The following is a 25,311-nucleotide window of genomic DNA, read 5'->3' as shown; positions in this document are numbered from 1 at the left end:
TAAAAATAAATATAAAACAAGGAAATTAGAAATACATAAAATACTGTACAATTATTTATTAAAACTTTTTGAACACAATTATGTAGAATAGATGATCCATTAATTTGGTATGTGCCATTGCTTATATATATAACACACACTATATATATATATAACAAATAATTAATAAAACATGTTAAAAACACTTTAAGAAGAATTAAAAACATTTTTAATTTTCAAAAAGGAAACACAAATTAAGTGGATTGTCCTTAATCCGCGGAGTTTCGAAAGAAATACTTTCCTTCTCATCAGACAGAAGGAGTTAGCAAAATGCATGATCGGATTTTGCTTGCAAAGTATTTAGTGAAACTACAAGTAAACCATAGATCTTACTTGGTAAAAAATAGTGAAGCAAAGGGAATGGGGGGAAAAAAAGAAAAATGATTTCACGTGAATGGATGGTCAGGTGAAGAGTAGAATATCCAATAATGGTAAAATCCAAGAAAAGTTGGTTAAAGTTCCGTATCCACAAGTAAAAATCTAAAGGAATTGTGTTACTGAAAGATATTTCAATGTAATCTGAATGGCAGAATTCCATGAAATAATTCACAAATGGGTACAAATAAAAAAAATAAAAAAATATTATTATTAAAAGAAAGATAAATTGTGCATAGAATGAAGAAATGGAGAGATTTTAAAACACTTCTGCTGAGGCTGAACTTTTTAACTATGAATAAATAAATATATATATATATATATATATATATGTATATATAAAATAAAAATTAAAGCAAATAGTTAATAAAACATGTTAAAAAACACTGTGTGAGTTCCTTCCTTATAGGTTCTTAAACGGCTGACCCTATCTTTTTCAAATTTAACACAAAGATAATTTATGTGTTTGGCAGTGTTTTTAGATATATTTTTTGCAGAAACTCATCCGATAAGTATCGGAAATTGAAAAAATCTGATCTTAAAAATAGTCTTTTTATCTATATGTGCATGTTTGTATGTCTTGCAAAAACTTTCGACAGAGGCGACCGATTTTCGCCAGATAGGTATCATTTTGAAGCTCAAACCTTCAGATAACGAATATAAAAAATTGGCTAAAAACATTCATTTCTTCACCCTCAACTGAACCCTTTTCTATATGGAGGGCTAGCAAAAAAAATTGTTCCTTCATTTTCCTTTTCTACTACTACGACGATAACGTCATGTTTGACCTAGAAAATGTTGACGTTAGTTTAACTTGCTGTTTTTTTAAACACTTAATTTTGTCTGTTTTCACTTCTCTGTCTCTTTGGCGTCTTGGTAACTAGGGCTAGTTTCTTATAAATTAAAAAATAATTTTTACAGCAGAATATTTTACGTTTCACTGTCCAAGGGAGATAATTCTCAGCAGATCAAGGAAAATTCAATTCTCAGTAAATCATTTCTTCTAAAAAAAAAAACAGAACTGTTATCATCTGGATATATAGGTCAGTGTTAGAGTATTCGACTACAGATCGAATGGTCTTGAGTTCAAGCCCAAGTGGTCCTCATTATAAATTTCGCTTATTAAAAAGTTGATTTATTTAATTTAATTTGTATTTTATTTAATAATAGCGGGAGGGGGGGGTACCCGGCGTTGCCGAGGTGTTTCGAGGTGTGTGTGCTCTGGTGGGGGTGGGGGGTGTTAATCAAAACAAGAATAAGCGAAGTAAATTTTAAAAAATTGAAAAAAAAACACAAAAAAACTAACATAAGGCAAACGAACGATGTTAAATGTAAAAATCGGAAAAACAAAAAAGAAAACGCGAAACAGAAAAACAAACGTTAAAACTTCGTTAAAAAATCTGAAAAATTCCCCCCCAAAAATAAAAACACGTGAAAAATGGCTTAAATAACCCTGTTTCAATATTAAAATTTAAAAAATCGAAAAAAAAAAAAAAAAGCATCTCACACCACGATTCGAACCCAAAACCTTTAGATAATGACCCCACCCTCTAAGCAACTGAGTTAAGACGACGTCAACGAAATTGTGTCGTTTTTTTTTAATATTTAAAGTAAATCATGTTCCGACGTGGTATGACGCATGCGTAGAAGCGAACTTGTCATAAGAGGACGGTTCTTGCTGATCCCTCCCTGTAGAAAACTGATGATTTTAGGGTGAAGAAATTAATGTTTTTGGTCAATTTTTCGATATTTATCGGGCGAAGGTTGGAACTTTAAAATGATACCGATCTCGTGAAAATCCGTGACCCATGTCGAAAGTTTTTGCGAGACACACAAACACACACACATTTTCGCTTTTATATATATAGATATTTTCAATTATTGATAGCTGACAGCAATTGCATTTAAAACTGGAAGTAAGCTTATTTATTTAAGCTATAAGAGTTATTTCCCTTTTAAGCTATGAACGTTATGGATGTGTTTTATGCTTCTCTAAATTCAGCATGTAGTCACTTTTCATAACAAGTTAGAATATTCTGTGTATCTTAAAGTATAGTATATGACTAATCTCTCCACCCGACTGGGCAATGCTGGGTATGTACAGCTAGTATATATATATATATAATTTAAAGGAGATTAGAACAATAGTCTAAAGAGCTGAGTGTATTTTAATGTAACAGTGAAATTACTAGTTTAATTAAAATACAGGAAATAGAAAGTGCTCGTTGTAATTTAGATATATAATAAGCTCGATAGTTAAATGTCCTAGAGCTAATTCAATATTAAGTAATGTGATTTATAATTTAAAATTTAAAAATCAAATTTTAATTAAATTAAAAATCCGTTTCATAAGAAGGAACAACAACAAAATCAATTATCTGATAATTAATTTTGTTGTTGTTCCTTCTTATGAAACGGATTTTTAATTTAATTAAAATTTGATTTTTAAATTTTAAATTATAAATCACATTACTTAATATATATATATATATAATTTTATGTTAACAAATATTAATGAACGTGCTTTAGAATATTTTTGTAGCTATTATATTTCTTATTATCACCTATTAGCAATGAAATCCGATAATGATTCTTAATGTATTAGAATTTAATGACTACCTCAAGGAAACTTATATATCTTTGAGAATTGTGACATGATTTTCCTACCAGGCAGACACAGCATCTCTATTATAATCAGATAATTACATTCAATTCTTTCAGGTAAAATTGATTCTGACAATGCTTTTTTTGATGAATGTGCGATGTTTTGCTAACATAAATCTGTTTTTCTAGACTATATTTGAAAGTTCTGTGTTCATGAACATTTTTCTATTTTTGTTTCCCTTGTAGATGAGCCTACAAAAAAGCCAGTTTCTGTCCATGACTTGGAAGTTCGTGATAGTCAAGGGAGAGTTCGTTTCCATGGAGCCTTCACGGGAGGATTCTCTGCTGGTTATTTTAACACTGTTGGAAGTAAGGAAGGTTAGTGTGGTAAAACCTATTTTCATGTAGAATATTAAATGTATTAATATTAACGTTAATATTACTTCTAACAACAAAAAAAGTAGAATCTGAATACACTGTTTAAAAAAACAAGTATGTGAGAGTTTGTATATTAGGTATTCAGGATAAATTTGATAACTCGTACAATTTGGATTATTCAGATTACTGTTCTCATCTTGAATGTTATTTTTATGTTTCGTCTGCAAGGATGCGTGGTATAACAGATAAAAGTATTTGGTAAAATTCAGTTCTAAGATGCACCCTTCTGGTGGTCAAAGGTTCAATTCTCAGTGCAGGCGACATTCAAAATACAATTGCGAATTACTTAAGACTTCTACCCAGTCATGGCTGACAGAATGATAATATGCTACCCCTGTGGATTAAATAAAGAGTTCCATTTGAAATTCTGTGCAGATTCCCTAGTTAAACAGAAAGATTCCTGAGTTCAACAAGATACACCTGAAGAAGGCCAGAGTTTACATCGACCGAAACGTTATGAAAATAACATTCAAGATGAGAATAATAGTCCAAAGGAAGCAAATAATATGAAGAATCAATCCTTTTATTTTAGCAACAGGGTATTCTTGCTTGCAGCTAACGTTTAGATAAGCTTTGCAGGTGCTTTTGACTCAAAATTTTTCTTTATTTCTGACAATACATTATGTTTGTTTTTTCTGGTCAAGTGGTTTCAAATCACTCAACATTATTTCTGACAATCATGTTTTTTCTTCTGGCCAGGTGCATGCCTGTGCCAAGTGTATTTATTCTTGTTAGATGATATTTTTAATACACCTGACCCATATACCTTGTAGAATTAAAGTTGTAATTATTGCCAAAGATAATCCTACCTCATATGAAAATAAATTTGTTTGAAATTTTAAGGTGTTTCCGTTATTTTGGCCAATCCTTATATACATGCATGCATATATATATATATCTGAAGAAATGAATTTACTTGGTTTCTATTTTTCAGGATGGGCGCCATCAACATTTGTATCAAATCGTGAAAAACGTTCAAAGCAGAAATGTGCTGTACCAGAAGATTTTATGGATGATGAGGTATGTCATAAGTCTAAAGATATGAGTTTTTTAAAATCTTTTTTAGAGAGATCAATACATTTCTATAAAATTATCATTCACCCTTCTGTTGTTGGTTGATCTAACACATGTAAGTTTTAAATGTTTTTTTCATTTCTAAATGTGCAAACTGAATGCAGTCAGTTGTAAAGAAAAAAGAGATAGTAAGCATGTTGTTTATCTGCATGATGGGTACTGTGTATCAGTTTGTTGCGCTTAACTGGAAATAGAAATTTGTCGGTTCATTATGTGTGTCTTTCAAATAGGATTTTGTTAATCTGTTATGGACAGGTTTGAAATAGGATTTTGTTAATCTGTTATGTGTATGTTTAAAATGGAATTTTACTGTGTAACGTGTACATTTGAAATGGGGTTTTGTTAGTTTGTTACTTGTACATTTGAAGTAGGATGTGGCTAGTGTGTTATGTGTACTTTTGAAAGAGAATTATTCTAGTCTTTATGCATACATTTGAAATAATATTTTGTAAGTCTTTTAAATTTAAATCTGTTACATGTCTGTTTGAAAAATAATTTTTCTAGTTTTTTATGTATATATTTGAAATTGGATTTTGTCAGGCTTTTACTTGTACATTTGAAATTGGATTTTGTCAGTCATTTTTATGTACGTTTGAAATTGAACTTTGCTAATGTGTAACATGTACGTTTTCAATAAAATTTTGAAAGTCTTTTAAATTTAAGTTTGCAATAGGATTTTGCTAGTCTGTTACATGTGATATTATTTTGTTAGTTCCACATAAGTATAAAATATCATTATACCAATCTAAAACTCTGAACAAGAACAGCCTATGTCCATAAAGTAAATAAAAGTTTCAGCATTAAATCTCAACAAGGAATTTTAAAGATAAATAGAATTGTCAATTCTTTTTATCACTAGATGGAATTGGAATTTTCTTTTAGTTGAGGAACATAAAATAACTCTATTACTTGACTTTCACTTTTAAATCTGAATTTAAACTAGAAATTAATTTCTTATCAGCAGTTTAGGAGTGAAAAAATTGTTTAAAATAATAAAGTCCTAAAATAGTACCTATAGGTCTGTTATTATTAATCAAAAGTAATAATAATAGATTAAAAATTAATTTTTTATACTATAAACTGCTTATGAGATTAATTTTTTTGTTTAAATTTAAAGGTAGAAGTTAAGTTCTTTTGTACCCCTCATTCCTAAAAAAAAAACAATTTTTCTAATAAAATAAATATGTATCATATACGTTTTGAAAGCCAAATTACAACGCAATATTATGAAAATAAATAATATTTTACTTGTTTAAAATTTCAAGTTTCAAGCAAGTAAAATATTGTTTATTTTCATAATATTGCGTTGTAATTTGGCTTTCAAAACGTATATGATGCATATTTTATTTTATTCAAATTAAATCACCCCTCCTATCACAGAACTGAAACCATTTATGTAATAATTTTTCTATTTATATAAAAGTGTCTGAGATATATTTTCTGTTGACTGCATGCTCTATAGTAGACATGAGGGGAAAACGAATGTACACATATCCAAAGCAATGGCAGAAACCCAAGAAAATGACCTTCTGCCAATAGTGGAATTGGGCCATATGTGGATGGTAACATTTAATGCTATTAAGATTAAGCTTCTTTTCTTTAACAATTACAAAAAACTTTCTTAACCACTGATTGCCACAACAAATAACCCTACTTTAGAGCTCATCATTCAAACTTTTGCCTTAACATTCGCAGGCTATATAAATTGGAACAAATACATTGAGAACATTGCTTGGCAGCTAAATTTTCACCCAAAAACTGATTAAAAAGCTTGATGCGTATCTGAATACCTTTTATGTAAAATTTAGAATGTTTAGAACCAAAATTTGCTGAATAGTTTGCTAGAGACCGCAAAGGTCAAATCTTTTGAACTTTGACTCCTTGGTAGCCAAATTTTCCTCCAAAAACCAATTAAAAAGCTTGCCCTATGCTTGAATACACTTTATGTAAAATTTCAAATATTTAGACCAAAAATTGGCTGAGAGGTCAAATTTTATTTAACTTTGACCCCAATTTTGACCCCTTAACATTTATTGTTTTGGGCTCAAATCAAGTTAAAAAGTTTGATCCATGTCCAAGGAACCTACATCTAAAATTTCAAGTGTTTAGACCCAAAATTGACGGAGGAATTTGGTAGAGTTTTCAAAGGTCAAATCATTGAACTTTGACCCCTTGGCAGCCAAATTTCTGGCCGAAAACCGATTAAAATGATGTTCCCTAAATCTCAATATCCCTTATGTCAAATCTTGAGTCTGTAGACTGAAAATTGACAGAGTAGTTTGGTAGGGAAATGTACACACACAGACAATTTCGTTTTTATAGATATATAGATTATATAAAATTATAAAAACTTCTACTTTTTTTTGTTTCAACGACTGAGCAAGCTGATTTTAGTGATTTTGTTGTCTTTAAACTGTCAATTACAGAATATATAAAATACATTAAATTGTAAACATACGTTTTTTTTTTTTTTAAATGATTCCAATTTGCAATGAAAAATACAAATAAAATTCCTAAAATGCTGATGAAAAAGAAAAGCAAAAGAGATTTAATATTTTTTTTTATTTACATATTTTAAATGCGAAAAATTGCCAATTAACAAAAAAAGCTTTCATGGCTTTGTTTTATGTAATTACGCATGCTCAGAATTTTTCAAACCAGAAGCTGTAGATCGGAAACACGGTTTTAATGCCCAAACAAGACGATTTGAGTTTTCTAATATATATATATATATATATATATATATATATATATATATACAGTGATGATCATATTTATTGGCACGGTAAAATAAAAGTTAAATTTTGTCTAATAAATTCTAAAAAAGGGATTAAATTAAAGAAAATAACAAAGTATATTATGTATTTTTAACTGGCCTTTCTGATGCAGCAATCGGATTTTAGAAAAAATAAATAACAAAGGAACAACAAACATAATTGCAAAAAACCCTTGTTCAAAATTATTGGCACGATTTCTTTAATAATCAATTGTATAGCCTTTGGCCTTGATTACCTTCCTCAGTCGCTTTTCATAGTTTACAACCAAGTTGTTGCACTCTTCAGTAGTAATTTTAGCCCACTCTTCCTGACAATAATCCTCCAATTGAATAAGATTCTTAGGCTTCCTTTGCATTACCCTCAATTTTAATGTTCTCCATAAATTTTCAATTGGATTAAGGTCTGGGCTTTGTGATGGCCACTCCAAAACATTAATATGATTGTCCTCAAGCCATTTCTTAGTCAGTTTAGCCGAATGCTTTGGGTCATTATCTTGCATGAACCACCAACGACGACCAAGTGAGAGATCTTTAGCAGAGTCTTTCAGGTTTTCATCCAATATTTTAACATAATCTTCCTTTTTTATGCTACCTGTGACCTTAACAAGTCGCCCTGGTCCAGAGGCAGCAAAGGATCCCCAAAACATCAAACTGCCTCCACCGTGCTTCACTGTGGGTATGGTGTTCTTAGGCAGGAAAGCTTCGCCAGATTTTCTGTAAATATAAGACACTTTATTATGGCCAAATAACTCTATTTTCGTTTCGTCAGTCCATAGAACACGTTTCCAGAATGCAACATCTTTATCAATATGACGTTTTGCAAAGGCTAGCCTTGCTTTCAGGTGCATAGGCTTCAATAAGGGAGTCTTTCTCGGACGACATGCTTTTAAACCAGCTCTCTTCAAAACTCTACCAACTGTATGTCGAGATACATTCACTCCAGAGGTGCTCTGTTCATCAACAATCTCCCCAACAGAGATCCTTGGGTTTTGTTTTACTTGTCGAACAATTTTCCGTTCATCTCTTGGGGAAAGAATCCTTTTTCTCCCTCTACCCTCTAAACTCATAACATGGCCTTGCGATTTGAACTTGTTTATTATGGCTCTAACAGTGGATTTGGGAAGGTTTAGCTTCTTTGAAATCTTATCATAGCCCTCCCCATTGGTATGGCATGCTACAACAAGCTTCTTGACGTCTTCGCTGTGTTCCTTAGTTTTAACCATGGCGATTGAAAATTATAATTTAGTCACTTATAATAGTTTAAGTAAATCGCTATCTAAAAATTATCTGAAAAAAATTATTCACTGAATTAGCGTTAAACAAGCATAATATGGCTATAAAAAAGTTCAGAAAGCACGTAAACCAGAAATTGATTGATATTATACTGATACTAAAAGAAAAACAAAGCCGTGCCAATAATTTTGAACAAGGGCTTTTTGCAATTATGTTTGTTGTTCCTTTGTTATTTATTTTTTCTAAAATCCGATTGCTGCATCGGAAAGGCCAGTTAAAAATACATAATATACTTTGTTATTTTCTTTAATTTAATCCCTTTTTTAGAATTTATTAGACAAAATTTAACTTTTATTTTACCGTGCCAATAAATATGATCATCACTGTATATATATATATGAGTTCTTTAAAGAACTTTTGGATTAACCAATAGACTCCAGGACAATGCCAGGTAAGCACAACTAGTGTCAATAAAAACCTATTTTTTGCTATATCATTATTGTTATTGTAACTTGTTTGGAGTTCATACATCAGTCATTCCCAATGATTTCTTGTTGATAACAACTGGTGGCTTTTCTTGGAGGTTGAGTGACAACAAGTCTCTCCAGAATTTCTGTTCTCTCCATTTCATTCTGTTGTTAGTGTAATTTACGTGGTGAAAAAGTCTTATTTCATATTCTATTTGCTTATTGCACCATATGCTTAATTTCAGGATTTTGGAGAGCATGGTATCGCCCCGCGCCAAATTGTCACGTCAGACAATTTCAAGTCTGAAGAATTACAGAGAAAAAGAAAAGCCATGGCTAGTGCCATAACATCTGATAGCTTACTCTCTCATCTTAACTCTACATTCTTGGACTTCGTTGTTCCAGAAAAGTAAGTCAGATCTTTTTCTTCTTGTATAAAAGAATATACATTTTGTCTTGACTTCTGGTTTCTGCTCCACAGGTGGTATGACGATGACAAACAAGATATGGTCCCTTCTAATTGATGGTTATCTTCCTCTCAGATAACATGAACGTTCCCTCCTTTTCCCAATGTTAAAAATGGTTTTCTGGTCCACCTGACCATTCTAATTATCCAGCAAAATGGACAGCAGGAACCGGAAGTCATAACATTATTTGAAGACATCCATGATAACCAGTTTGGTGCTTGTCAAGATAAGCAATAGATCAATTTTAAAAAAATACATAATTGTCATGTCGAAAACAGTAATATATGTAAAAGTTGCAAAAAAGTATCGAGTTATTTGTATCGAGTTATTTATAGTTAAAAGTAATTTTTACTGAAAATTGGATAAAATTACATTTTTCTTAGATGTTATAGTAAGAGTCTAGATGCAGGGGACATAATTCTGAAACAAATATTTTAGATTACTTGTGCCATGGCTGCAATATTTGTTGTCTATAGTGATAGACTTTTTTTTTTTTTTTTACTAAAAACACGATAGCAATGAATTTTTGGAATTTTTTGATATATTGCTATTTTTGACATGACAATTAAGTATGTAATTTTGATTTTGCTTAAAATGATATATTTAAAAACTCGATTCGTCAACTATATCTTAAGAAACACTACCAGTTTGTATATTCAAAGTGTAAGACAATGGAGACAGATGAGAACTGAGATGTGGAGAAAGTATGTTTGGATAGTGAAGTTTATTAAGGGTGTTCAGAAATTTTGTTATTTTGGCGATAGCATTGGTGCAAAGGGAAAAGCCAATGCTTGTGTGATTGCAAAATTTAGAAATAAATGGATTAACTTCAAGAAACTTCTGCTATTATTAACCAGCAGATCGTTATACCAGACATGTGTGATGATGTATGTCAGTGAAACTTAACCAGTGAATGCTGAGAAGTGTTGCACAGAGAGAAATTATATGAGAATAATACAATGTTTGTGTAACATGATTCTTAATGACAAGCTTAGATCTGATGACCTCAGAGGAAGATTAAATCTAGACAGTCGAGGGAGATGCATACTGAACAAGAGATTTTGTAGATCAGGTAAGACTGAAAAGAATATTTGAGAGTGCTTTGGTTAGTAGACTTGGAATAGTGGCTATGACTAGCATGCATCCACAACAAGGAAACAGTGACCGCACACAGGCGTGAACCTAGGACTATGTAATTACAAAGCAAAGGTCATGATTTTGTAAAATAGATGCTGTTGGCAGTTCAAATAATATAAAAATAAAAGAAATGAGATGTTTTTGTTAAAGATGTCATCCGTATGTGTTTTAGAATGGTGTCTGTTTACCTCTTGTTTTTTGGGACTGCTGTAAGTGAAAAGAAGAAAGAACTACTACTGCTGCTGATATTAAGATCAAACATCTTGCCTGTTATTAGTGAAGAGAAAAAAAGAAGAAAATAATCTGGCTCCTTGTGTGAATACCAAGATCTGGCATTCTCTGTATTCTTTCAACTCTAAATAATTTACGTAATTGAAATGGGAATTAATTAACGAACATATCTTTCATTCCTTATCTTTTAGACTGTCTATAGGCGTCAAATTGTTACGGAAGATGGGTTGGAAAGAAGGGCAAGGTGTTGGGCCTCGCTATGATAAACATCAGAAGAAAAAGAAGAAAAAGAAATCAAAGCCAGGTTTGTGCTACAAAACTTCTACAATTTGCTGCCTTTTTGATTTGGTTATTTTCATATCAACATTTTTATATTAATTTGTCCTTTTTGTTTAGAAATTCTTCTATAGGCTTATATGTGATTATGGGTGATTATATGTTCTTATATGTGATTATGGGTGATTATATGTTCTTATATGTGATTATGGGTGATTATATGTAGTTCCACTCAAAGATGCATCTCTCTGAAGTATAAAATATTAAATTCCTGGCTGAATGCAACACGGTAGTCTTCAAATCCAATGAAAGCAAGTTCTTGTTGAGCCGTGTCCATAAATAATCCAATTCTACCTAATTTACAGCATTATTAATTACTACACAACCACCTTACATTCATTAACCCTTTTCCTCAAGAAACCTTTGGGTCGTGATAAGTGTTGACTCCCAAGTAAAAAGAAAGTTTATATAAGAAATCCATATTATAAATGAGCAATGATGCTACATTACGTGAAAATAGTCTTAATGCTAACTACCAACATTAATCATAAATATCAATAGGTCTCAGAGTGAATGTTACCAAGACCAAAATCAAAACCAAGATCAATATTTGCATGTCAGAAAGCTCTCTTCTCAGTTTGTGGAAAGGGAGTCGGTGCAATTCAGTATTTTCTGGAACTTGTAAGAATTGGGTACATAAGAAATTCAGTGGAATTACTGGTTGAAAGAAAATAACCAATTTTGATGCAAGAAGCGAAAGATGGATGAGAACTCAGATGTGGATAAAGTATATCTAAATGGCGAAGCTATTGAAATTGTCAAGAATTTTTGTTACTTTGATGATGTCATTGGAGCACAAGGTGGAGACGATGTTAATGTGATTGCAAAAGTTAGAAGTGGATGGAGTAACTTCAGGAAACTTTTGCCATTACTACTATTATTATTATATATATATATATATATATGTATATGGTACTTGTACAGTTTAATCAAGACATTAAAAAAATGAAAATATTGAAAAAAGGTTATATTGTATGTATCCGTTTTGAACTGAAGCTCTCCGAAAAAAAATTTCACCTTAATTTGATCGAGTAGTTTTTTTTTTTTTTACAGTGGAAAAACATGTTTTTATGACAGCACATTGAAGGTAGCCATCTTTGAATTTTTTGAACACACCACGGGGAGATAACTCAGTTTAAAGCGCCGACACTCCTTCCCCATCTTTAATACTAACTTTTCTTCATAAAAATCGAACCTTTTGCTCAGTATAATAACAAATTGTTAGTTTTAGAGGGTTGCTGAGTTGTTCCATTATAAAAATTATCTTCTTGATTGGAATGAACAGCTTAGATTTTTTTATATGGAAATCACTTCAGACAATGTGTGAAGCCACTTGATGTAAGGAGCTAACAAGAACAAACGATAATTATCAAAAGGACCAGAGATGCTTATTGACCTTAGTCTTGAAAAGATCAAGATTAAAGGTAGGAGAAAAACAGGCAGCAAGAAAAGAGTTCCACAAAATTGCAGTTCTTGGAAAGAAGCTACTGGAATAGAAAGCTGTATTGCAATGAGATATCAAAACAATGAATCGATGGAAACCACTAGATCAACAAATAATATCATCAGTTGAGCCCCTCATCATCATATGGAGTCTCACTTTCCCAATTTTAAACTCTCACCAGTGAAGATATTGTATACATATATTTTAATGTTAACCATATTTATTATTTATAATTAATGTTAACCATAGCTATTATTTATAATTAATGTTAACCATATCTATTATTTATAATTTTAACGTTATCTATTATCTATAATTAATGTTAACCATATCTATTATTTATAATTAATGTTAACCATATCTATTATTTATAATTTTAACGTTATCTATTATCTATAATTAATGTTAACCATATCTATTATTTATAATTAATGCTAACCATATCTATTATTTATAATTTTAACGTTATCTATTATTTATAATTTTAACGTTATCTATTATTTATAATTAATGTTAACCATATCTATTCTTTATAATTAATGTTAACCATATCTATTATTTATAATTTTAACGTTATCTATTATTTATAATTTTAACGTTATCTATTCTTTATAATTAATGTTAACCATATCTATTATTTATAATTAATGTTAACCATATTGATTATTTATAATTAATGTTAACCATAGCTATTATTTATAATTTTAACGTTATCTATTATCTATAATTAATGTTAACCATATCTATTATTTATAATTAATGCTAACCATATCTATTATTTATAATTTTAACGTTATCTATTATTTATAATTTTAACGTTATCTATTATTTATAATTAATGTTAACCATATCTATTCTTTATAATTAATGTTAACCATATCTATTATTTATAATTTTAGCGTTATCTATTATTTATAATTTTAACGTTATCTATTATTTATAATTAATGTTAACCATATCTATTATTTATAATTAATGTTAAGCTTATCTGTTATTTATATTTAATGTTAACTTTATCTATTATTTATAATTAATAGTTCCCTTTTTGTATCAAATTATATACGAGATCTGCTTATTAGGTCATTATTACCCAACACATGTACTGTTTTTTTAAGACGTCTAGTTTTACATTCTCATATCTTGTCTGGCATCATTTCCTCTTTTCTATGCTATCCTCAGAAAACACTGAAAGGCTAACCACTGATGGTTGTCCAGAATTCCAACTGTGTTAAAAAATAAAAATACAGAAAAATCTTTATGATGTCCATATCCATCAAAGAATGAAAATATTATATTCTAAGAATCACATAAATTGATCAAGTAGTTTTTTTCTTTTATATAGAAAGTTTTTTTTTTTTTTTTTTTTTACAATTTTAAGTACTCAATGGTAAATCAAACTATTACAAGACTGAAAACAAACGAAAACAATCTCGGAAGTTTGAATTGAGTTATCACCATTTGTTTATTCGAAATAGTTAAGTGAGATTCTTCATCTGCGCTTCCTCATAAAATTTGATTTTCTTAGTTATAAAAAAAATTACTTGATCAATTTATGTCATTTTTGGAATATGACATTTTCACTCTGTCATGGGTACATATATCATACTGATTTTTCTTTTTGTTTTTTAATATAAAGGAAATTCTGGAAAATCATCCAATCACCTAACTCCTTCCCCTGTGACCTTACATCCTATCTAACTTAACAACAATCTATCGGTGAACATAAATTTTTAGATGTCTACTAGCTGACATACACATGATATTTAACACTGTGTGAATTTTTCCATAGTGTTGCATCTACTTATTATCATTGATTTTTTTTTTTTTTTTTTTTTTGTAGATGGTGTAAAGAGATATGGTTGTCCACTACCAGATTCTGATTCAGTATCAGAGGTGAGTTAATAATTAAACTCAATCATGTTCTGGAAAGCCAAAAACAAAAAAATAACAATTTTTCTCTAAGAAATGACCAAATTGAACACCATGAATAAATATTTGAAGATATAAAGAACATAAATTGTAGTGATATGTAAATTAAGTATAATTTACATATGAGCAGATATAGTTTACATATGAGCAGATATAATTTACATATGAGCAGATATGAGCTCATATTTATAAACCAACACCAACTAGAACAGGTGGTTGTTGAATGCTTGCTTAGCATTATACATGACATATCAATGGCGTCGTCGATAGGATATTCTCTGGTCTTTGAAAACCCGGAATACGTAGATACTTGGATGTGTTGCTTTGATGCTAATGCGAGAAGCAAAAAGTTGAAAAACAATGAAAAACAAGGAGGGGGAGAATGAAATCACCGACTTGTTCATGGCTAACGTTGGTCGTGAAGCAATTATGAAGGTTGCTACAATGGTTTACCCTCGAGAACTAGAAGAAATGACTTCCGAAGAAACAAGTCAGGCTATCAAGGGAAACATGAGGCCAAAGAAAAGACTGGTGATTGCAGAAAGGACCAAGTTTATGGCAATTAAGCAGGAAGTGGATGAACCGATAGTAAAATATTTACACCGGTTAAAAAATGCGAGTAAATACTGTGAATTTGAAAAACTAAGAACAGACAACAGAAGATTTAATCCAACTAAGATTAATTGAAAGTATGCATAATTCGGTACATAAATATAAGCTAATGGAACAGTTACAACTTACAAACATGCTCTTGAATATGTGTTTAGAATTTATACAACAGCAGGCATTAATACATACCTACAACCAAAATAAAAAAAACTCCTACAAAGAAATAATGGCTGACACGTATACGGTAGAAACAAAAAAAAATTGTACTTACTGTGGAAAAATTCATGAAAGGTAAAAAGAAAAATGCCCAGCGTTTGGAAAAACCTGCTCAAAGTGTTTAAAAAAGAATCACTTCAAAGAAGTATGTCAAACGAAAAATGTGGAAAGAATAGAGGATGAAAATAGACAAATTTTTAATGTAAAGAAGGATAATATACAAAATACTGGATCAAGGAATGGAGATACAAAAATAAAAATGAAAATCAACAATTGTGTTGTTGAAATACAGATAGATACTGGCAGTGAAATAACCATAATACTCAGAAATTTGTGGGAAAAAATGAGAAAACCACGTTTAAAAAAAAGCAACATACAATTACGTCAGTTTGATGCCTCAGTTATAGCAATTATCGGATGCTTTGAAAGTTCAATAGAACTAAAAGAAAAATATGAAGTAGTACCCATTATAGTTACAAATTGCCGAAAAATGCATGGATTATTGGTGAATGATGTATTAAAAATAAATTTAACATAGTTGATTAATGAGATAGAAATGGAAAAAACAGGAAAATTAAAAAATTATGAAGCTAGCCTGAAATTAAAAGAAAATGTCCTCCCCCCTCCTACTACAAAGCAAGAAAAGTACCAGTGCATTTATTACCGTTAGTAATAGCTAAGTTGCGAAAGTTAATAACTGAAGATTTATTAGAACCTGCCCCTTCAGGAGGAAGTAAATGAGCATCACCCATTGTGGTATTAAAAAAAAATGACGGTGACTTGAGAATTTGTGGAGATTATAAAATAGGGGTGAACCATAAAGTTTGCGCCAACTTGTACCCTATTCCGAATGTGGAAGTAGCTTTACATAAACTTGCCGGAATGAAAGTATTTTCGAAGATAGACCTAAAATTAGCTTACCACCAAATTCCCATAGATGAAAATTTTAAAGAAGTGATGACCATAAACACACCTATAGATCTGTTAAGGTGGAAAAGGATGTTGTATGGCATAAAAACGGCAAGAACAATTTTTCAAAAAGCTATTAATAATAGAAAATGTTGAAAATACACTGTTATGAAGACGATATATGTGTTGGAGATTTAAATTAAGATGAGTTAAAGAAAAAAAACTGAAAATATACTGAACTGACTAAGAGACGTTGGCATGACAGTAAATACAAAAAAGTGTGTAACTAACAGTAATGAAATATCATTTTTGGGTTACTCAATATGAAAGGAAGGGATCTCTCCAGATGAAGCACTAATGGAGAAAATTCTAAAAGTGGCTACACCAAAAAATAAAAAAGAGTCTTTCTTGGGTTTGGTAAATTTTTATAGAAAATATGTATCAAAATATAATGAGTTGACAACCATTTGCGAAGTTAAGGAAAAAAAATGCGGAATTCATTTGGTTAGAACATCAACAGAAAGCCTTTGAAAACTTAAAACAGATTCTGACGAAAAAGCCAATAGTACAAATTTTTTACCCTAAGAAGGACATAACTCTAACTATTGACGCTAGTAAGCATTCTGTATCCGGTGTTTTGTCACATGATGGGCATCCCGTAATGTACTTATCAAAGAGATTAACAACGACTGAATGCAATTATTCTAATATAGAAAGAGAGGCACTAGCCATAGTGTGAACAACGGACAGAGCAAGACAGATTTTTTTGAAAAGTGATCACAGATCACTGGAATTTATTTTCAACCCAAGAAAAGAATTACTGAAAGTTACAACGTCCAGAATATTACGTTCGGCAATCAGACTGATGACATTAAACTTTGACATTGAGTATGTTAAAGGGAATACGCTACCGCACGTTGATGCCTTATCTGGATTGAGGTTTTATAGAGAGGATAAGGACAAAAACGACGAGGAATTTGAAGACACATTCCTGCACCTTGTAGAAACCGATGTAATATCTGTAGATAAAATGGCTATTGAAACTACAACTGACCCAGTGTTAAACAGAATAGTGTTGAGGATAAAAGAATCGCTGGGGAAATTGTTCAATGGCTGAAAGACCATTCAAAGAAATAAGGCATAAACTGACTATAGAAAACGGGGTAATATGTAATGGAGACTTGGTAGTTCCCCCAGAAACACAGAGGAGACAGGTTATAAAAAGTGTACATGATGATGTACATTGTGGAGTAGCAGCTACGCAAAGAAGATTAAAATTGGAAGCTTGGTGGCCGGGGTACTCAAGAGACAGGACTATGTAAAAAGATGCACAAAATGCACAGAACTCAGGAATTTCAAACAAAAGAAAATACATGTGTGGCCCCGAGAAGCAGAACCGTGGAGCAGAGTACAATGGATCATGCCTATGTCAATGAGATAGGACTGTTATTAATATTTATAGACGTGTATTCAGGTTGGCCTGAAGTGGTGAGAGTACCTGATAAAAAAAGTATCACATTAAAATAAATATTAATAGTAATATTTTTGAGAAACGGGATACCGAGAACATTGGTGACAGATAACGCGCCAGAATTTGCGGATGCTTATTTGCATGAATGGCTAAGAAAAATAGGATGCAGACCTTACAAGACCCCTCCCTACCACCATCAAAGTAACGGGATAGTGGAAAGGATGATCTAGACAGTAAAGAAGGGCATAAAAGCATGCGTGCAACAGAAGGAGAAAATTGATGCTTTCCTACCAAGATTATTACTAAGTTATAAAACAATTCCGCATGCAGGCGGGCCAGAAAGCCCCTCTGCCTTAATGGGCAGACTATTAAAGTCCCCTTTAACTATGTCATATGCTACAAATCAAAAGAGTTGGTACAAAAGAAATAGGAATGTGGAAGCAGAATTTATTATGCAGAAAGGACATAATACTGCAATATTAAATAAAGAAAATGGGAACAGTGTTCTAGCTCATGCTGACCAAATAAAATCCCAAGGAGAACAATTGGATGAGGAAATGCCTTCAGAGCTGCCCATTATTGATGTAACAGAAGAGTTAATGCAAAATGAGACTGCAGAGGAAGAAGTAGAATGGGACAACGCAGAAGAGGAAGATCAGAATATGCAGGAGGAACACTGAAAGACGTGATAGATCCAGATCTCCAAGGAAAAGTAGAGAAATAAAGGAAGATGTTCAGGAGGGCATGAGAGAAGTACAAGAAGTACACGTAGCATAAAGCCCCTCCGAGATGTAGTGATATGCAAATTAAGTATAATTTACATATGAGCAGATAGCTCATATTTATAAATCGACACCAACTAGAACAGGTGGTTGTTGAACGCTTGCTTAGCGTTATACACAACATCATAAAAACTTTTGCCAAAATTTTTGGATCCAAAAATGGTTGTATAATTAGAAAAAAATGGATTCTTGTCAGCATTCGAACGATATTGGAAATTCCGACCTGTTCAATCCGGTTCTTTGAATCGACTTCCGCCATCTTGACTTCAGGTTTTTTATTACCTCATTTTTGTGTAGTCTCATTGATATGCAAATTACTGCATATCAAACTACATTTGTGCTGATCCTTAAAGATCACCTCATAAACCTAAAACCTTGCTAGTCTCTCTACTAACACCTCAAAATCCTGCTAGTCCCTGTACTAACTTGAAGAATCTATATAAAAAGAGTTGCATATGTTTGTGACTGTCCAGAGAGAGGGCTGGCCAGGTAAGAAAGAGGATGGGTGGGGAAAGGGAAGGGAAAAGAGAGAACGGTAGTAAGAGTGGGTAGTTTTAATATCAATATGTTTCAATTTTGCCTTGAACAATGCTTGGTATCCCTGCTAGTTTATTTTAAAATAAAAAGAACAAAATAGAAGTTCAACTTCTTACAATTATACAGATTTAATATTTAAATAAAAAAAAAAAGTAAATTTTGTTTACAGTTGTTATCTTAAACTGGAGAGTACTTATTCAAGGGAGATAATCAACAAAAGATAAGCTTCTACTTACCCTACTACCCACACCTGAGAGTATCTTGTATCTCTACAAATCCACCATTCACCTATGCATAGTGTATTGTTGCCACATCTGGGCTGATGCGTAAACCACCAGCCTCCTCCTTTTGTACATGGGGCAAAAAAAAAAAGTCTGACCTATAGCGGTTCCGCACTATCTGCCAAGCTCCAGTTCTTGTTACATCGCCGCAATGTTGCATCTCTGTTTGTTTTACTAGTATTTTCATGAAATGTGTTGTCATAAACTTTTAGCGCATATATCCCCCCTTAGCAAAAACTGCCCCCAGCCCACCTGATTAGCAGGATAATCATTCTCATTCTCTGTAGAAATTTCTAGGTGCCAGAAGATTTTAACTTTCTTTAGACCACTTACCTTTGAAATTACCTCACTGTTCTGTTTCCCTGACACTACCAACATGCAGAAATTTAAATGTAATGTAAACAAACATCTTGCTACTCAACTTCTCACTGGTTACTATCATAGTAACCCTTTAGACTTCAGTAGCTATACACCTTGTTCAGCATGGACAAATAAAGCTTTATGATATTACCATTTTTTTTTTTTAATTTCTTATTTTGTTTTTGCTGGGGATGGGGCATCCTACTGGATACTAGACATTTGCTGGCTATTTAGACACTCCAACCAAAAGATATCTTTAATATTCTAACTGTTGCTTCAAGTAAAATTGTTTGTATTTCTCTTGCACTTGGTTTACTAGGTATATTTGCAGGATAATTTTGGAAATTTTTTTTCATGAGTCCAGTTTCTCCTATAATTACTAGAATGATAGAGATCTTCCTAAGATTCCAGTTTCTTTTCCTGTCATACAAAAGACCTTGATATTTCGTTATCTTTTCCCTCTCAGCTCTATTTAAATCAACATCATTATGGACACTGACTTCAACCAGGATTGCTACTTACTCTCTCTTGTCCCATATCACTATGTCAGGTTTAATAGCTCCATTTTTATGTACGTAGCTGTAGAAATTTCAAAGTCATAGTCCATATTGTATGACTTATTTCTGATATGTTCTCAGGACTTGCTGCTACATTCGATATTCAACTTTTTACAGATGGTCCAGTGGAGATATTTACACACTCCGTTGTGTCGCATTGTATAGTATTCGCCTCCAACAGAACCTTACAGTTGAATATCAGGTGGCTTACACTCTACTTCTGTGTGACAAAATTTGCACTTGTCATTGCTGAAACCACTCATTTTCTTAAAAGCATTAGTCATCAGGCCTTGATCTTGGTAGCCATTATAATCCTCTCATGATCATAGTGGACCAACTCTCTTTTTAGCCAATCTACAGAGCTTTCCTTATCCATATAATCCTAAGTGAATTCATCCAGAAAATCTTTGGCATGCTGTTGGTTGGCCCATTCTTCCAGTTTCTTGCAATGGAAGTATTTTTGACGACTAGCAGGTTTGTTTTTTTTGATTTGGTCTCATTTGTAAGAAATTTGTAAGACAGTCTTGTGTGACACGATAGTGTCATGAGTGCATGCAGCGAGGTACATACTGCAGTGGGGTGGAGGTGTTTGATCAGATGAGATAGGGAGTGCAGAGAAATGCAAAGACTTAGCTAGCAAAATAGGACTAACTGCCCTGCTGTCATGGGTTTATTACACACAAGCCAGATGACATATTGTCTCAAAAATGGAGGCAGAATTTAAATTATCTTCTTGAGATGTCAGGGAGGATGTTTTGATTTGGAGGGGCATTGCTGATAAAGACGCAAACAGCATTGAGTGAGGAAGTCCAGAAGACTGCCACAGATATCAGTGAGCAACTCCTCCCTCCCCAGGAAGGAAAGGGAGAGGTGTTGAGTAGTTGAGACAAAGAGGGGCCCTGAGAGGAAGAGAGAAAGGGTGTTTTTAATTACCCCCCCCCTCATCCCGAAAGAGAGGAGAAGAAGAGGGGTTGGATTCGAAAAAAGAATTCTAAGACGATTCAAGCTGTAGCAGGAAAACTGAACAGTTGGCTGTCTGGGCGCTCTTCAGCTGAGCACCCCCTCAGGGCCTGATGTTATAATGTTAACTAGCTTGTGTTAATGGGGAATCTGTGACTTTACTTGTCTGGTCAGGCATTGTTCGCTGCTTGTAGTCACCTTGGTTTAGATAGTATCAGTTGTGAACTGATGAAATTAACAAATAGTTTGTTATTGTTTATAAACCAGAGTTCTGTTTGTTTGTGATAAGAACTCTTCATTTGCAGCAAGCTGATCGGACCAGCAGAGGGATTAATGAACCCAGAGACTATACAGGACAGGAGACGATTGTGTTAATGTAGACATTGGTTACCTCCCTTGCTTGTGGTGATATAAATAGGAGTCGGCCATCTTGGTTTAGTCAGTTCGTTCGTACAGTTTAGACAGACTACAAGTGTCTCAACAAATGGTAGCAGAGATATCCCTCTGTGTGCGACAAAACGAAAAAAAAAAAAAAAAAAAAATTTTTTTTTTTTGTACAGCTTGTCTGTAGCACTAGACAGATCGGATATCGGATATGGCAACTTCGAACAAACAACCTCCATTGTTGGAGGGGGAGGATGTTTACGAGAACTGGAAACAAGACGTTGAAATGTGGTCGTTGTTCACGGATCTTTCTGGGGAAAAAAAAAGGGCCAGCAGTGTTTTTGACGCTACCACCGAATATTAGAGAATGTGTTCGTGAATTGCCAACAAGTGACATCGGCGGACGAGATGGCTTGAAGATCTTAATAAAGAAACTGGATGACATATATTTAAAGGATGAACACACGCGCGCTTACATGACTTTTAAGGAATTTTACACTTATAAAAGACCGTCAGGTACCAGTATAAATGACTTTCTTGTTCGTTATGAGTTTTTGTACCAAAGATTAAAAAAATTCTACATTATTCTACCGGAAGGAGTGCAAGCTTTTCTTGTTTTGAACGCGGTTAACATATCGGAAGAGAACGAAAAATTAGCGCGGACAACGTGTTCTGTTTTGACGTATCAAAACATGAAGGAATCGATAAAGAAAGTATTTGGTGACATTTATCGTGATGAAAATGTACCGGCAGTGAAATCAGAGCCCGAAATCGTCAACTATAATTATTCTAAACCGGGTAACAACAAAAGGCGTTTTCGTCGAGGACAATCTAATCCATGTGACCGAAGTGGAAACGTGTTGTTGTGTTACAAATGTCAGTCTCCGAACCATCTAATTAGAGAGTGTCCTAGAAATACGCCCAGGTTTACGAAAGCGACAGAACAAATACACTTTACGTTGTTCATTCAAGAAAATATTTATTTGAACAGTACAAATGAAAAAATCTCAAATCTTGTAAAGGAAACATTTGGAATGGCAGTCTTGGATTCTGCTTGTACTCGCACACTGGCTGGCGAAGTGTGGCTTGATGTTTATTTAGATACTTTAAATGAAAGTGACCTGCAACTAGTGAAGTATACGAACTCAGACCGGAGTTTTTGTTTTGGTGATGGAGTGGCTGTCACGGCAATTAAAGTTGCTAAATTTCCGGTTACACTCGGAGGTATAAGAGTTTATATCGAAGCAGATATTGTGAAAAACGACTTGCCTCTTCTATTAAGTCACAAATCAATGAAGACAGCAGGAATAGTGCTAGATTTCCGGAAAGATATGTGCTGGATTTTTGATAAATGTATTGAACTAAAGACCACAACTTCAGGGCACTATTGTCTCCCCTTAACAAATAAGTTGTTGGATCATAGTGGTACTAAGAACATTGTATTACATGTTCAGAATTTTGGTCAGTGTTCTTTCACAGAAAAAAAAAAAAAAGCAGAAAAACTTCATCGACAGTTTGCTCATGCCTCGAAGGAAAAACTTGTTTCCTTGGTTAAAAAAAGTGGCAAATTCAATGACAAGGAATTTATAAAGGCGATTGAGGAGGTTTGTGAAAACTGTCAAATTTGCCTTAGATTTAAAAAAGCTCCACTGCGACCGGTTGTGGGATTGCCTCTTGGCAATAGATTTAATCACACAGTTTGCATGGATTTGAAAGAGTTCATCCACAATGAGGTGTGGATACTACATCTCATTGATGCCGCTACCAGGTATTCAGCGGCAACATTGATCAAAACAAAGAAGAAGGAGGAGATCATCAAAAACATCTTTATAATGTGGATTACCTATTTCGGATCTCCTGTTCGTTTTCTGAGTGATAATGGGGGTGAATTCAACAACGAACACTATAGACAGATGAATGAAAAACTCAACATAGAGACCTGTACTACTGCCGCAGAAAGTCCATTCAGCAACGGTACTGTAGAACGTCATAATTTGATAGTTGCTGAGGCAATGAAAAAAACAATTGACGATGAGAAGTGTGAACCTGAAATTGCCTTGGCATGGGCTATTTGTGCAAAAAATGCCCTCCTCAATTACTCTGGACACAGTCCAAATGAACTTGTATTCGGTTTCAATGTAAATACACCCTCAATTCTGACAGACCAGTTACCTGCTATGGAGTCCTCTACTACAAGTGACATGGTGAGAAAAAATTTAAATGCTCTCCATAGTGCAAGGAGAAACTTTTTGGAAGCTGAGTCCAGTGAGAGAATTAGGAGAGCTCTCAGGTCTAATGTCAGAACTTATGCTGATGAAGATTATGCTACCGGAGACCAAATCTATTATCGGAGGCAGGGTTTTAAAGGATGGCGTGGTCCAGCAAAAGTGTTAGGCAGAGAAGGCCAGTTTGTCTTAATCAGACATGGCGGAGCATTTTATAGGATGCATCCGTGCCAATTGATGAAAGTGAATAAAAACAACGAAAAAAGAACAAAAAAAGCTGAAATGCTGGGAAACACTACAGAAGGGAAGAATGAATACCTTCCAGTTGAGGAGGAGGAGTTGCAGAATCAAGTGGTAGAAAGTGAAGATATAGACAGAGAAGAAGTTGTTGATAGTTCAACCAGTTTAAGAGATAAGACTGAAAAACCTGGCCGAAATAAGACCATAACTTATAAAATAAATGGAAGTGAGGAGTGGAAGAAAGGAAAGGTTATGTCAGTACAGCCTAAATCAACTGGCAAATATAGTCATTGGATCAATATAGAACCTGAGGATGAAAACGAGGATCAAGTTTGTATCAACTGGAATCATATTGATCATTGGAGAGAAGTGCCCCAATATACTGAACAGGAAAATGTAGTCCTGCTCACCGCTGAACAAGAGCAGTCGAAAGCTGTAATGGATGCCAAGCATAAAGAAATAAAAAACATGAACACCTATGAAGTATTTGAATGTGTGCCATACACAGGTCAAAAAACAATATCCACAAGATGGGTGATTACTGAAAAATTCAAGGATAATCAGAAAACAATGAAAGCTCGCCTTGTAGCACGAGGCTATGAAGAAAATAGTAATCTGAAAACGGACTCCCCAACATGTAGCCGTGAAGCTATGCGAATGGTCATGCTAACCGCATCAATAAAGAATTGGATGCTGCAGACCATAGATTTTACCTCAGCCTTTTTGCAAGGTGGTATTTTAGAGAGAGATGTGTACCTGAGGCCACCATCTGATGTTTGTCCTAAATCTCAAGTGTGGAAATTAAAAAGATGCATCTATGGATTGAATGATGCTCCACGGGCATGGTACAAGAGAGTTACTCAGGCTTTGATTGAATTAAAAGCAGTAGCAAGTGCTTATGATAATGCATTGTTTTTGTGGCATGATATTAAAGGAAATTTGACTGGAATTCTTGCTATGCACGTGGATGATTTTGTTTTCTGTGGAAACACAGAGTTTGAAAGGGATGTGATTGCAACATTGAAAGAAAAATTTAAGGTGGGATCTCATGAAAGTGGAACATTCAAATATGTTGGACTGAATGTTAATCAACAGGAAAATGGGATCACTGTAGAACAAGATCTATATGTATCTTCCATATCTCCAATAGAAATAAGCAAAGGGAGGATACTGAGGAAAAATGATGAACTGAATGAAGAAGAAAAGCATGAGTTGAAGAGACTTGCAGGT

At 33.1% G+C, this 25,311-nt stretch overlaps 1 protein-coding gene across 1 annotated transcript in view; it reads left to right on the top strand.

Annotated features, from left to right (window-relative positions):
* LOC145277920 (G patch domain-containing protein 1-like) overlaps nt 1-25,311 on the top strand; it is a 76,333-nt gene that overhangs the window by 7,839 nt on the left and 43,183 nt on the right. The window contains exons 2-6 of the mRNA XM_080129987.1: nt 3,265-3,396; nt 4,391-4,476; nt 9,252-9,415; nt 11,033-11,145; nt 14,462-14,514. Of these exons, the coding sequence (XP_079986113.1) occupies nt 3,265-3,396; nt 4,391-4,476; nt 9,252-9,415; nt 11,033-11,145; nt 14,462-14,514 (548 nt within the window). The remainder of the gene's footprint in view (nt 1-3,264; nt 3,397-4,390; nt 4,477-9,251; nt 9,416-11,032; nt 11,146-14,461; nt 14,515-25,311) is intronic.

This window comes from Euprymna scolopes, chromosome 6 (genome assembly GCF_053919585.1).
Source record: "Euprymna scolopes isolate OS-2025 chromosome 6, ASM5391958v1, whole genome shotgun sequence".
Lineage (NCBI taxonomy): Eukaryota > Metazoa > Mollusca > Cephalopoda > Sepiida > Sepiolidae > Euprymna > Euprymna scolopes.
Note: the sequence above shows the minus strand (reverse complement) of the source record. Positions and strands in the feature narration are given on the sequence as shown.